The sequence below is a fragment of the Enhydra lutris genome, unplaced genomic scaffold (assembly GCF_002288905.1).
Source record: "Enhydra lutris kenyoni isolate GAN:26980312 unplaced genomic scaffold, ASM228890v2 scaffoldscaffold2, whole genome shotgun sequence".
In the NCBI taxonomy this organism is placed as follows: Eukaryota; Metazoa; Chordata; class Mammalia; order Carnivora; family Mustelidae; genus Enhydra; species Enhydra lutris.
In genome coordinates, this window is record NW_019154086.1 from 54,919,530 (window position 1) to 54,935,601 (window position 16,072).

Here is a 16,072-nt window from a genome sequence, read left to right on the forward strand (position 1 = left end):
ACTGCTTATATGAAGTGGCATCATTGTTCAAGAATCAGAAACTTGAAGTGTTCAAAGAGATTTTCCCTCAGTGGGAAAACCAGAGTGTTCAGTGATTTGTCTATGGAGGCTAGAGCCTGGATTGAACTACAGGCCTATCACTTTTTTGTACTTAATTAATGTTCCTTTGGAGTAAGTTTCCTCCTCTCCTCTTCCCCTCTCTTGCTCCTTAGAATTCGGGGGGAAATAGTAAAAAAGCTTCACATGTGTTCACCAAATGATATTTTATATATATTTATAAGAAATGTAATATTCTAGATCAGTTAATCTTTCCAAACAACTTAAAATTCCAACGTCTTAAATTTTTAAAAGTAAAATCTAAAATATACAAACCATAACTTACTAGTAAATTAGATTAGAAACTACTGTTAGTGGGGTTGCCTGGGTGGCTCAGCTGGTTAAGTACCCAACTCTTGATTTCAGCTCAGGCCATTATCTCAGGGTCATGAGACTGAGCCCCATGTTGGGCTCCGTGCTGAGTGTGGAACCCCCTTAAGGTTCTCTTTTTTCCCTCTCCCTCTGGTCTCCATACCCCAACCAAAAAAGAAAAAAAAAATACTGTTAGTGTCATCATAGTGAATACCTATTTTACCCCTCTGGTAGCATTAAAACACTTAGATCATTCATAAGAGCACTGTGGTGAGACCTCCCATGCCCAAATCCTCTTGGCCTTACTTCAGCCACTCCTGTGGCCACCAGTCTCCAGTAGGAGTGGACAACTGCACTTTGCGTCATGTTCCAGAGACCTCTCTCCTCATGCTCCTTCTGACAAGTTGCAGGAACTGCTTGGCACTTAGGCATGCACAAGTTGGAAGAAGTGTGCAGCCACCTTCTCCCCACTTCAAGGGCAACACAGAGGCACGTTTCCTAAGTCTCCCCAAAAGGTGCCTCAAGATCAAGACGTACCTATGTGAAGTCCAACTCTTGCATCATTGACTTTCCTTTCTTCTGTTTCCTTTCTCCATCACACCTATTCCCTGGGGTCACTTGCCAAATAAACAACTGCATGCGAACTTGTCTTGGGCTCTGGTTTTAGGAGAACCAAGGCTAAGATAAGGAGTAAAGTAATACTGGCAGGCAAAATGATGACTTCTAAGATTGTTCTATTGTCACCATATATTTCACTTTGTGAATGCCTACATAAAGTTTTTTCTTTCTTTCAGCTTAAAACACTGGTGGTTAGAATAGACCAGGATTATCAACTATAAAACTGAAAATATATTCATAATTGAATTCCCTAAAAAAGCCACAAACTTGTTTTACAGACTTAGTTTTTAACCAGGGCTACTGCTATAATCTTAATATTCAGCCTCACATTAAAAAGCTATGCCACTTACACGAACAGTTCAGTAGCATCTTCATAAAAAATTTTTCCGTTAACTTTAGCTCAAAGTAAGGCTTTATCTTTCCATTCTGAATCTTACGGTACCAATTCTACACTGGCCCATCAACTTTTTTCTTCTCCCTTTTGCAAATATCAGTGTTCTCACTTAAAACTAGTTCTTGGTTTTTGTCTTTCAATAGAGAAAATGTTACCTCCTCTATGACAAGAGGTTTTCTGTGATAAATCTGAATTTTGCTGCATTCTTTGTTGGTTTCACTTTACAAATATATAGAGTATATAGATATCCTTTACACATACAATACCATTTTAATTTCTATAGCTTTGTGAGTTATAAATTAAGGGCAGAGAAATCAAGTAATTTGCCCAAGGCCCAAACTAATAAATACTAGAGCTGGAACTTAAATTCTGGTCTTCTGATTCTGAATCCTCTGTTCACTTGAAGGTGAATGATCCCAGTCTGAAAAGACTGATGTTTTCAGCATGGACTGACTGAAATTTTATCAAGAATATTTTATATTCAAATAAGGAAGGACTCAGAAAAAAGACTAATTATAGGCATAGAGAGAAGCATTTATCTTCCATCTACCTGTAAGTGCTCAACAGAAAAGTAGCCCCTTTTTACCTAGTCCATTTTAATACTTAAATATACATAATGGACATTTTCTTTAAAAGACAAAAGCCCAATAAAAACCATTCTCTACATAGTAGTAAATAGGTTTTCATATTATGGACTTCTATATGCTCTTGTTTGTCAGTTTGTTAAAACAGAAACACTGTTAAAATAAGAAGGGTATCTGTTCTAATGAACTGCATAATTCAATTATTTACAAGATCTTTTTCCCCAGCACAAATTCATTCATGCTTTGGAAAGATGCAGGTTTTAAAGCTGAAATGTTCCTTCTGCAAATTACAGATACACAACATTTAAAACAATGTTGAAATTCTAGGTATTCAACTCCAGTTGGCCAAAGCCATCAGTCTTAAGATTTCCTGTTATATCTGCTATAAAGCATCTCAACAGATGGATTCCAGAATAGGTCACGGAACTGTGAAAAGAAAAGAAAAATTTTCTTCTTTACTTAAGATGTAGTAACATACCTGAATTCATCTAACTTAAAAACTGCTTAAAAACTTTTGAGTTCCATGTGTGAAACAGAATGTCTTGATTTGTTCTACCTTTCCTCTCTTCCACCAGCCTCTTGTATTCTAAATCTGATGACACACATTATTTGATCAGTTTCCTTCAGGATCCTAAAAATTTCACCATATCTACTACTTTGCCTTTTATTAAGCAGACTAAATTTTTTTTTAATTGAGGTATAACTGACATGTAATATTAGCTTCAGTTGTACAACATAATGCCTAGGTACTTATATTTATTGTGAAATGATCACAGTAAAATTTAGTTAACTTCTGTCACCAGGCATAATTACAATTCTTCCTTTTCTTGTGATGAGGACTTTTAAGATCTGCTCTCAGCAACTTTCAAATATGCAATACAGTATAAACACCACCATGCTGTACATTACATCTCAATGACTTGATTATTTTATAACTGGAAGTTTGTACCTTTTGATCCCCTTCACCCGTATCTCCTATCCACTAACCTCCACCTCTGACAACCACCAATCTCTGTATCTATGATTTTGCTTTTTAGTTGTTTCTCAAATTCTACATATAAGTGAGATCATGTGGTATTTGTCTTCCTCTGCCTGACTTATTTCACTTAACTTAATCCCCTCAAAATCCACCCATGTTGTCACAAATGGCAAGATTTCACTTTTTTAATGGTTGAATTGTATTCCATTGTATATATATATATACCACATTTGCTTTGTCCATTCATCTATTAATGGACAGGCTGTTTCCACATCTTGGCTACTGTAAACAATGCTGCAGGAATTGCAGGGGTGCAGATATCTTTTCAAATTAGACTTTTTGTTTTCTTCAGAGAAATACCTATAAGTGGTATTTTTGGATCATATGGTAGTTCTATTTTTTGAGGAATCTCATACAGTTTTCCATAGTGTCTGTACTAATTTCATTTCCAACAGTGCACAAGGGTTCCCTTTTCTCCACATTCTCACCAATGCTTGTTATTTCTTGTCTTTTTATTTTTTTCTTTTGCCTTTTTGATAATAGTTATTCCAGTAGGTGTGAGGTGGTATCTCATTGTGGTAGTTTTGGTTGCATTTTCCTGATGGTTAGTGCTGCTAAGCATCTTTGTTTTCATTTTTTCCTGTTGGCCATGTGTGTGCATTCTTTGGAAAAACATCTATTCAAATCCTCTGCCCATTTTTTAATCATTTTTTTTTTTTTTGCTATTGAGTTATAGGAGTTATGTATTTCAATTATTAACCCCTTATCAGATACATGATTTGCAAACATTTTCTTTCATTCAGGAGGTTGCCTTTTCATTTTCTGGATGGTTTACTTTGCTGTGCAGCTTTCTTACAGTTCAATATAGTCCCTCATGTTTATTTTTGCTATTGTTGCTTTTGCTTTTGGTGTCGAATCCAAAAAATCATTGCCATGTCTGATGTTAAGGGCCTACGTTTTCTTCTAGGAGTTTAATGGTTTCAGGCCTTAACATTCAAGTCTTTAATCCATTTTGAGTTAATTTTTATATACAATGTAAAACAGTAATCTAAGTCTCATTCTTTTGCATGTGGCTCTTCTGTTTTGCCAACACCATTTACTGAAGATGCTGCCTTCTTCCCATTTTATATTCTTGGCTTCTTTGTCATAGTGACCATATATTTGTGGGATTATTTCTGGGCTCTCTATTCTGTTCCATTGATCTATGTGTCTTTTTTTAATGCCAGTACCATACCTTTTTGATTACTGTAACTTCATAATATAGTTTGAAATCAGGGAACATGATACCTTCAACTTTGTTCTTTCTCAAGATTGCTTTGGCTATTTGTGGTCTTTTATGGTTCCACACAAATTTTAAGATTGTTCTATTTCTGTGAAAAATACCATTGTAATATCTTCTATTTTGCTTTTTATTTTCCAAACTAAAAGTTTTGATTTCTTTAGTTTGTTCTTTTTGTGACAAAGATTCAACAACCTTGATAATTTAGACCTTTTTTTGGTCATTTTAAAAAATCATAATCACCACTATTGTGTCTATTATTGTCTACTCATCTTACTATATCCATCCATATGTCAGCTGGAAGTGACCACATAATTTCTCAGGATAAAAGGACTTTTATGAATACACTATTACTTTCGTGGATACAAGAATCATATATACCTGTACATAAAACAGGTAAAATATTTTCTGCTGTACTCTTAATTCCCTTCTTGATATATTATAGCATTTTAGACTTTTTGACCAAAGCTGCTTGCTTGAGAACAGCCTATAATGATTTCTGGGTTATAAGTGAAGTTATATAGCTTGAAGGAGAAATATAAGTTGGATTGTCCACACACCAATTATGGCATCCTGAACTCAATTGCAACATTTCTGTCAATTAATGTGATTTTCTTTGTCCTTAGAGTCCATTGTCTTTGCTTGGAATTCCACTATATAGAAAGCAATTATACTCTACCTACTTACATATTTCTCCCATGAAGTTATAAAAACAGATTGATCCCAGCATCATTAGGGGCTTTACACCATTTACGAATCCCTACTCAGTTGGTGCAGAGTTCTGACATGAAGTTCAGCATTTAACTTTTGCCAAAGCCTTATAGGCCAAAGCTTGCTGGACTATAATTCCCCATTTCTCCTACAAGGATCGTATAAGAAGGAAATAAAACCCGACTTATTTTATAATAATTATTTTGTGAACAGGCCAAACTTCTTTCTGGAGGGATGGACTAGGACTTGGTCATGCACATAAAACCAAGGAACGTATATAACTCTACTTTCTGAGTTGGGTTTTGAGGGCTACATAGTATAGTATGCCAAATTCCTCTATATACAGTACGTGTTGAAGTTCTTGGAAGTCACCAGGTTCCTGCATCTCAAGTCTTAAACTTGTATGGCTTCTACAGTGCCTTGGTCACTTGTGGCAAGTATAGTGGCAGCAGTGATTCCAGGGTCATATAGGAGAGAATGCTGACTTATCTAAAGAAGGGAGTATCTTTAAAAAGTAGTGAGAATCTGATACTACGGGTTGTTGGCCTAACCTTGCTACTTACTGACTGACTTGGCAAGAAAGGAAGCTAACTTTTATTATGTGGCTGTGTGTGCATCAGTCACAATACATTTTATTTGATTCTTGTAACAATCATATTTTTACTAGTGAGAAAACAGACTTAGAAAATGAAACAAGTTGCTTTAAAATCTATGGCCAAGAAGTAGAGGAACCATGCAAAATCTAGGCTGTCTGACTCCAAAGCCCATGCTCCTTCTATTTAAACAATTACCTCTCTGCAACCCACTTCATTTCCTTGACCTGTGACCATAACTGGAAATAGGGATGTTGGCTGTGAGGACCAGGTGAGTATTATGAATGATGTAACCTTCCCCAAGACCATCTGTTTTCAGATAACTCTAGTTCTTAATGTCTAGCCACAGTCTATCCTGATTGGTCTGATGGCCTGTAGCTCAAAGCAGTATGGAACTAGTGCTAGATCATTTCCTTGCTTGGAACACTATAATTCTATTAATGTAGGTCAAGAAAACATTGTCAGTTTCTCCCCAGCTCCATTAAACTGTTAATTCAAATTCAGCTTACAGTCAACTAAAACTTAATTTTTTCCTCAATAAATGCTGCTGTTAAGCCATAATCTGTCCATCTTATGTTTGTGCTGCATTTTTAGTGAAGGTCTCACTTCCTTCTTATTAAACAGTTAAAAGAATAGCTATTCTTCTAAGCCAATGCTCAGGGCTCTAAGAAATAGGATTTCATTCCTGCCCTTAGGAGTCTCCATTATACAGATGGGACACAGACAAGTGAACAAGATAAATACTTGAAAGAAAGTCAAGGGAGAAGAGCACTTTGTAGGAATGACTGAATGAAGGATTCTGATAGGCATGTTCATAATTACAAACAATTTAAATGTGATCTGGATTGGTAGGACTTGAATGACTGATTAGAGGACAGTTTCATATACAACTGTTACTTGGTTTTAATTATTTCTCATTGCAAATACCCTACTACTTTCCACAAAGAAGTGAGAGTAAGAAAGTCAAATGGAAGTGGCACTGTATCTCTGCTCTAGTACAGGGTACACTATATCCAAGGTATACGCTAAAAGTATAGACTCATGTTTCATCACTAAACTCTATCAAATATCTCAAAATTGTCAGCTCTAGAAGTAACCATTCTATCTGCTACCAATGCTTAATTCTAACTTAAAGGAAGTATTTCTTTACATATGGTCCTTTTAAAGAAAAATTTTTATTCCTCACAGCCTGAATGAGCTTTCTACCATAAAGATAATTTTTCTTTGAAATTGAGAAAAGCATGGTAGTATCTTTATTGTGGCTGTTATTTAGCTGATTTTATAAAGTAAGAAGTTTTTATTTCTGCTGTGATCTAGGATTGAGCTAGGATGAGGCAGAAAGAGGATGAAGATACCTACAGGGAAGATACCTACCATGTAAGAAGTTTTTATTTCTGCTGTGATCTAGGATTGAGCTAGGATGAGGCAGAAAGAGGATGAAGATACCTACAGGGAAGATACCTACTATGTAGAAGGAAGACAAAATAGAAGGAAGAAAAAATAAAAGCGCTGACGGATTGTACCAATAAATCATGGTTAAGTGCATAGTCTTCCAAACTCCTCTTATTTTAAGTGATACCTCAATTTAAGAAATACTATGTAATACAAAACGATGTTAGTACATAAAGTTACAAAATAATTCAGCTATTACCTTACAGGAAACAACTGAGGAAAACATCCTTGTGTTTCACTGTCAACAAATTTCTGGATCTGAAGCACTTGTTTTAAAAGATGTCCCTTGGAAGATTTGTCAATTTTTGTTAATACCATCTGTAAGAAAACAAATATTTAAGCATTAGAAATAAAGTCTTTTTTTAATACAAAATTTTGGGCACCTGGGTGGCTCAGTGGGTTAAAGCCTCTGCCTTCGGCTCAGGTCATGATCCCAGGGTCCTGGGATTGAGCCCCACATTGGGCTCTCAGCTGAGCAGGGAGCCTGTTTCTCCCTCTCTTTCTGCCTGCCTCTCTGCCAACTTGTGATCTGTCTGTCAAATAAATAAATAAATAATCTTTAATACAAAATTTTATGTTTTAGCTACAATTTTTTTTTTAAAGACTTATTTATTCTAGACAGAGAATGAGTGCACAGTGGTGGGGGAGGGAGAGGGAAACAGAACACTTAGCAGACTCTGGCTGAGCGCAGAGCCCCATTGCAGGGCTCAATTCCACCATACCAAGATCATGACCTGACCTGAAACCAAAAGTCAGACGCTTAACCAACTATACCACCCAGGCGCCCCTAACTACACATGGTTAATAACAACTAGATGACCCTGGTAAGTTTCTTATTCTTTCTATACTTATTTTTTCATCTATAAAATAAAAGCAACACCCCCAAAAGGAGTTACCATGAAGATTAAATGAGTTAATGTATGCAATGGATAAAACATATACTATGTGTTTGCTGTTTAATGGTGCTTTAACTACAAAAGGCCAAAATATCTTGGATTCAAGACCAGTGAAAAGGACCTTGGGCCATATTTGTAATTGACATAAGACAAATTTCATATGATCACTATATATCTTATGTTAACTAAGACGAATAGTATTAGGTTGATCCAAATAAAATTGCCAACTTATAATCATTTTTGAACTACAAAATGGTTCTGCCTTATATGCAATAATACAAAGGAAAAACTAGAAATCAGGCTATTTGTATCTTATATCCACTACACTTATAGGAATGACTACAAAATCAATTAAAAAGTAAAACTCTGATCCATCAATTTCCTGGGGAATTTCTACAAAATTAAAGTTTCCTGACTAATCATTTATGCTTTCCAGTTATTAAAAAATGTTAATGGTAAAAGAAGTGAGTAGCAGAAAGCATGTAGTTTCTAATGACTTGTGAGTCCCTCCAATTGGGAGTCTTTTCTCATAAAAGCAAATATGCTAGTATTTAAAAGGAGGCATAATTCCTCTATCACAACCTCTTTCCCAAAAAGAAAGTAAAATTTCTTTTAAATTTTGAAGCTGAGAAAAATATACAATTTTATAAACTGGTACCTATGATACCAAATCAGGAATACTGTATCACTTAAAACCAGTTTGGCACTATTGGGTATTTTCTACTATGTGGACTATAATCAAACCTTTGACTCCTCATACTAACTGTAGTTATAGCTTATGTTTCATAGGGCTTTTGCAAAATCCCAAAATTTCATAACCCCAAGAATACAAAAACATCACTGACTAGTAACATGGTTTGATTTGCATTAAACTTCACTGTTACATTTTAGTGGTTTCTTTTTTTGAAACCAAATTACAGTCAATGGATTCTTTTTCTTAGAAAGGAACTTCAGAGGTCTATGTTATCTGGAAAACTCATGAAGCAAAGTAAATGTGGATACCAACCTACTAAACTGTATTCTATTCTAGGGCAAACAACAGAAAAAAAATACAAGTAAGATATTCCCAAAGGAATATTGTTTTCTTAAGGAACATAAAAATCCTACCTGTATGTGCTGGAGCCTGTTATTTTCTTGCAATGGTTCTTAAACTACAAATTGCTTTAGCAAATTTTTCGGTTGCAACTTCATTTACACTTTGATATGTACTATATGCCAAACTGCTGTTAAAGACCCACTAATATGTTTTAGACAAATATTTATATTGCCATTAAAAAAATGAAAGGGAAAAGCACTTAGGAACACTAAATGAACAGCTTAAAAATACTTTACTTTGACTATAATTTTGAAAACTTAAAGCTGAGAGAAAGAAAAGAGAAAGTACCACAGAACTTACCTACTAATGGTTGATAATAAAAAAGATTATTCAAAAACTATTCTTGCAGAGGTAAGAACTGCTCTCTCACTGAAAAGACACACACACACACACACACAAGCATTTGCACATGTATACACACAAACTGGTATTTCCAATAGCAACTATAATTCAAAGGAAATACTTACCACATAAGGTAATGAAAATTCTTCACACATTCCTATGGCAATACTGTCGGTTTTTTGAATTCCGACAACACTATCCACTAACAGAAATGTTCTCATCAAACTATAAGAATACAGAAATAAAAATTAATGACAATATCAAATATACTCATTCATTTCTTCCCCGATCCTCACTATGCTGAGAAATTTTCTTTTGAATAATTTTCACTCCAAAATTTAAAAATTTTTTAGGCAAAAGGAATTTTCAGTTCATTAGAAGTTCGTCCTATAATGCAATAAATCTCAATTACTTTCAATAACTAAATTTACTAAATATTAATTTATTTCAATAGCAGGTATTAGACCTAAGATCCTCTGCTTAGGGCTGAACACAAAGATGAGTAAGTACCTTCCTTTAAAAGCCTGAATTCTAGGGATGCCTGGTGACTCAATTGGATAAATGTCTGCCTTTGACTCAGGTCATGATCCCAGGGTCCTGGGATGAAGTTATGCATTGGGCTCCTTGCTTGGCGGGGAGCCTGCTTTCCCACTGCCTGCTCTGCCTGCAGCTCCCCATGCTTGTGCTCTCTCTCTCTCTCTCCAACAAATAAATAAATACAATCTTAAAAAAAAAAAAAAAGCTCGAACTCTAGTGGGAGAAAGAGACATAAATCCAATTACCATAACATGCTTTTGGAGTAGATTTATAAGAAAATATTTTCCTTACTTCCTTCGTTCTTTTAGATAGGTCTCTACCATGTCAACAAAATCTTCGGGAGCTCTATAGCCATAACCTGGCATGTCCACCAATGTAAAATATTTTCCAACTTTGAAAAAATTCATTTTCTTTGTGTGCCCCTGATAAAATAAATGGAAAAATAAAAGCTTCCTTAGAATACATCCTGTATATATTTAATGACTCAACATTTTCTATTCAATCAGCAAATATTTATTAAAAGATTAAGTGTTCTGAATATAATCCTAGCTATGCTGATGATGATACAGGAAAAGAATATAGAAGAGAAGTGGCTGGAGATAAGCTTAGACGATGCTACTTCTTCCCTCCAATTCCTTTTTAAGAGCATCTATATGACTTAAGAAGAACTTCTGATCAGGAATATGTACCCAAAATATGTCAGAGTCTTTTCATTAGCTCTTTCTCAGTGAAAAGTTATTCTATAATGGTGTCACTGCATTAGTCAATATTCTCTGATGAATAATTTATCCCCATTTTAAAGAGAAATAAATTATGGCACAGATTGGTTAAACTAAAAATACTTACTGTCAGTCATACAGGTTCATAAAACCTAGATGCAAAACTTGATAGTTTGTAACATCTAGACTACTGCTTCCCTAGAATCAAGATGTTTTGCATGTTTCATTAGATGGTTTTAGTGCTTTCAGTAAACCATTTTTTAAAAGCATGTACAACACTATAAAATATGTATTAAACTAAAATGATGTAAAGATGGTAAAAAGTCATGGTTTTGTGTCTAATGACACTATTAATCAGAAAACAAAAGATTAAGATAAGCAACTTAAAAAGTCAATTGTTGAACTTAGAACAAATATCTTCAGAGGCAAGATTCTGTAAAACAGTGCTTAGGTTCCCAGTCAGTTGATGTGTCTATCCATAGAAAAATGACAGATTAGGAATGTCAAGAATACACTTCTTCCATTGTCCTCTCACGCAGGAAGGGAACCCACCCTACCTAGAAATCAGAGTTTAGCTGTGTTATTTGAGGAGACAGGGTAGGCCTAAGGATAGGAGATTTAATGAACTACAATCATCAGCATTAGCGATGAAGCCAGATTAACTACATGAAGAAATGGGGAGCAAGACTAGGAAGCTTCATGTAAGGGTTCCAATGCAAAGAAAGGGGGGCAGTGAGCCGCAGGTTGGTGGGAACATTCTGCCATGGATAGATAATAAGGTGAAAGGAACTAGGGGTGAATTTTAATGACACCGTATCTTAAATATTGGTAGTCTGCATCATTGAGAAAGAGTAGAGGAAATTTTAAAAATGCCAGAAAGCTACTACAGCAGACTGGCTGGGGTAATCACATCATTTGGCCTTGGGTAAACTGGGGTGTGCCTAATATATATATGTATATATATCTGTATCTATATCTATATATAAAGAGAGAAGGGGTAGTAGGAGAAGGGAGGGAGAAAGGACTTAGCAAGTTATACAAGATTATAGGAGGGAAAAAACCACTTCAAAGCAGTTTCCTCTAAAATCAGGGCAGGAGTAGATGATCAATCTTAAAGAAGCAAATACAAAATGGCAACAATACTTTATGCGGCAACTCTTTGGAAAAGATTTGAACAAAAGATTTCCTCAAGAAACTGGCAAGACAACCAAAATAAATCCAGACATACTTCCTTCTTCTTCAGGGATATGTACAGGTGTCAATAAAATGTCTTAATTTACTACTTGTTTGAAAGAAATCACTGTTCTAAAAACTTAGCGAGTATGATTTCTTGTACCTCTCAACATTAATTAGTCACTTTAGTCAATTCAGAGATGGTTCAGACATGTTTTACATTTCAATATACTGTTTCTTTTATATCCCATGGGCCTCCCCAACCCTTTCCTTCAACATACCGGTTTCTTGGAGACTCTGACTTCAACCTCTGGGGCCAGGGAAAATAAGGCTTTTATTAGAGAGGATTTTCCAACATTGCTTCTGCCTATAAAACACACCTTATACAAAGAAAAAGAAGATAATTGAGTACAAGGTTTATATATACATTTTTATTATATATTGTATTAGCTGCAAAAATCTGTTAAACGACTGTCTTTCCTAGCCATGTAAAAAGGTGGCTTATGCTTAGTTGAACCTCAAATTCTAACATATAACTACTATCTACTGAATGATTCCCAGGATCAGGTACTGTTCAAAGCACTTAGCATAAATTTTCTTATCTACTTTTTACAACATCCCTATCAGGTAGGTAATATTATTATCCCCATTTTACAAATGATAAAACTAGAGGCAGGGAGAGGCTAAACAATTGGCCCAAAATTATATAGCTAGAAAGGGAAGAAGTTGTTATTTAAAAACTCAGGACATTTATATCCAGAACCCGTGCCTTTAATGACATTATGCTACTCAAGAACATCTGGGACATTTAATAAGCATTCCATATTTACAAAGCTTTTTGAAGTTAAAAATTATATGCATGTCAACAAAACTTATTCTAAAGTACAACTACATGTCTCAAACTGCATTGCCCCACAAACTCCCAGAGTTGACTGTAACACTATTGCATTTATGAGGTTATTCTTTTCTCTTGACGTCTCTTGTTGCAATTAAAATGTCTCCTTTAGACCTCTATAGTGTAGAAAGGAACATAATGTTCCTGATAAGAACCATTAATATACATGACTGCTTTTTAACATGGTATTGAAGGGGGTACAATACCAATCAGTGGTTCTAGGTGAGGGTGGTTATCTGAAAGGGGGGTGTTTCAGAAATTTGTAAGGTCATTTCTCCTTATGAATAGGACTGGGTGGCACTTAGTGGGTGGGGCCAGGGATGCTACATATTTTGCAAGACTGGGGTCAGTCCTTCAGTATGAATTGATCTGAGTCCTGCATAAGTTTCAAATGCTCTGGCAGATTAAATCCAATGATAATATATAAATAAAACTAAATTTCAAGAAACAAAAAGTTACTGGACAAAAAGCCCAGCAATTCAGAAGCTTCAGTCAAAACGCGATGTCATGTCAAAATTATTAAACTTCTTATGTTCCCCTTAGTTCTATTTAAACTATCATAGCAGACAGGAAATTCAGATTGGGTGAAAATTACGTACTGATAAGGACCATCACATTTGTGTAACTATTGCACTTTTCCTATTCACTTTGTCTCATTTGTCTCGGCATGTTTTTCCCTACGTCAATTAAGAAGGAGAAAGAATAAAAAGCCATTTAATTTTTGAACTGGTTTGGTTTTTACAATCATTTAATCTTGTATATTCATTACCAAAGTAACTAAAACTATATATGCTTATTTAGTTAAAATAATTTTATGCGGGGCGCCTGGGTGGCTCAGTGGGTTAAAACCTCTGCCTTCGGCTCAGGTCATGATCTCGGGGTCCTGGGATCGAGCCCCGCATCGGGCTCTCTGCTCAGCGGGGAGCCTGCTTCCCTCTCTCTCTCTCTCTCTGCCTGCCTCTCTGCCTACTTGTGATCTCTCTCTCTCTAACAAATAAAATCTTAAAAAAAAAAAATAATAATAATTTTATGCGTCCCCACAAAGCTAGAAAATCTCTCCCGTTCGGTGACAAGAATAGGTGAGGGCAAAATGCCTGCCCCAGTCTTCACGACCTGAGGAGTGAGCGCTGCGGCGGCTCTCACCTCAGGTTGGGCGAGGTCCGGGGCGTGGTCGAGACGTACGGCGGAGCTGAGGTACTCGATGCGGTTGCGGCCGGTGGCCGTGAAGACGCTCTCCGCCTTGGAGATGTCCTCCAAGCTCGGATCGAAGATCTTCACGTGAAGATCCAACCTGGCGTCTGGAGTGAGCTGCCGCTGGAGTTCCTGTAGTGGAAACGCGAGCTTCGTCATTTGTCTCTTGGGCAGCCTGAGAACTTCCGCGAAGGTTTGGAACGTGCTGCAAGCTCGGTTCACGCGCCGCAACGCCCGGGTAAGCTCCAGTAGCTTGCGGGTGATCGGCCGCAAGCCTGGGGCTGTCATTTTCCCCTCCCAGAAGTCCCGCGCAAGGCTTCGCGCCAAAGTCTGGCCTGCGCCCGGGAGACACCGCTTCCGCTATGCCTGCTGGGAATTGTAGTCTTATGTGGCCTCACACGTTTCCGCCGCAACGCTTCCAATCCAGAGAGCCCGAGGCCGAGGTTTCCTCGAGACCGGGAGGTGGGGGTGGGGACTCGGGGGCTGACGGTTGACTCACGCTCAGCGGCAGACTGACAACTGAGCCTTTGACTTGTATATCACTGTAGGGAGGTCGTTTGACAGTTTGCAGAGGTGAAAAGACACACCTGGGCCCTGTGGCCTTTGTGTGACACACGAAGGAGCAAACGTGTGAAGCTCTGGTGGATTCCAGGCCTGTTTACTCCTCACAGAATACAGTTATCTCACGGATCATTGATGTTTGTTGACGTATACATCACTCGGCAAAGCTGATTCCGGTGGAGAGCGACAATGGATATAGAGTCCGAGAGGGAACTGTCAAAGTCTAGGAAGATCAGACCAAATCAGTATTAAAGGGGATTCGGTCTGGTGGATGGGATGTTGCAACACCATTCTCCATGGTCTTGTGATATTCTCACTGATGGTTAACAGCATGTTGGTTCCAGGTGGTCCGTCTGGGTGAAGTAGCACCCTCTTCAAAGGATCTAGCCTCCTGGCTAGGTAAGGTGTCAGGGTTTAGATTCAGAATAGGATTTAAATCTTACTGGGGGGAAAGGAATGTGGATTAGGAAAGCAAGCAGCTACTTAGAAATGTGGATTGTGGAAATGTAACAAGGACGTGAGATAAAGCTTGAATTGATCTAAGGTGATCGCTCCTCCCAGAGAACTGTGGAAATCCCACCCTGGGTCTAGTTCCACATAGCTGAAGTTGGGTGTATTTTGCTAAACTGTAGAAGCCTAGGGAGGCCAATAAATGAAGACTGTATTCATGTACTGTACTATGATGTACTCCCCTGTTTAATACTATAATCTGCCTTATCTAACAGAGTCATGAGGCATCCCTGCTAGATTCCATCGTTTGTTAATTCATCAAATATGTAATGAACACCGATTATATGCCAGGCATTACACTAGGTGCTGGAGATATATCAGTGAGTAAATGAAACAGATAAGAGTTTCTGTCCTCATGCTGTTGCCTTGAGACAATAGTTAAGTAAAACACAGAATATATTAGATAATAAATGCTTAGGAAAAAGCCAAAGCTGAGTCACTAGGTTCTGTGTTGTGTGTGTGTGTGTGTGTGTGTGTGTGTGTGTGTGTGTGTGTAGAGCTGTAGGGGTGTTGCATTGTAGTATGATCCTCACTGAACAGATGGTATTTGAACGCAAACTTGAAGGAGGTGAGAGAAGCATTCCAGATATATGTGCAAAGGCTCAAGAGGCAGGAGTGTGTATGGCTTTTTGAAGAACGGCAAGGAGGCCAATGTGGCCAGAGTGGAGTAAACAAGGATAGATGCTTACAGTGACTCTAACTATTCCTATCAAATTAGTGTTTGGATAAAGACATTTGAACTGAATGTGTATTGTCTTTTGCTGTTCAGCATCCCTTGCATAGAGAGGAAGCGTCTGCTCCTGTGGTTCTGTTGGGGCTATTGATAATAGAACTCTACTGATCACAGGAAGTAGGGTTTGGTCATACATTGTATGTATTATGAGAATAATGACTACGTGGGTAATGTGCAGGTGACCCCAACTGGGACAGTCATTGTGTTGAAGTTGGTTGGGCAGCTGGCTCTGCCATTAAGTCAAAATGCTAGAATGTGAGTCTAGCACTCATGATGGCCATTCTTTCCAGCTACGTGGGGGACACGTACAGTGCTTTAAGAGACAATGATGCTAACACACAAAAACAATACGGAGAGATGGGGTCCAGGCAGTGTGACTCCTGATGAACTATGTTGAATAT

General features: G+C 37.2%; 1 protein-coding gene across 2 annotated transcripts; it reads right to left on the minus strand.

The window, feature by feature from the left end:
- Positions 1–1,104: 1,104 nt before the first annotated feature.
- LOC111150358 (GTP binding protein 8 (putative)) lies at positions 1,105–14,160 on the minus strand. 2 transcript variants are annotated; one of them, XM_022507806.1, is made up of 6 exons: positions 13,820–14,160; positions 12,063–12,161; positions 10,181–10,311; positions 9,478–9,577; positions 7,218–7,336; positions 1,105–2,430 (listed from the first exon to the last, which is right to left on the minus strand). In XM_022507806.1, exons 1-6 carry the CDS (start codon positions 14,153–14,155, stop codon positions 2,328–2,330), a joined length of 888 nt encoding a protein of 295 aa, XP_022363514.1. In that variant the 5' UTR covers positions 14,156–14,160; the 3' UTR covers positions 1,105–2,327. The 2 variants fall into 2 exon arrangements, with proteins under 2 accessions (XP_022363514.1, XP_022363518.1); XM_022507810.1 differs by lacking the exon at positions 12,063–12,161 and having other exon boundaries at positions 2,164–2,430; positions 13,820–14,155.
- Between the last annotated feature and the right edge of the window lie 1,912 nt (positions 14,161–16,072).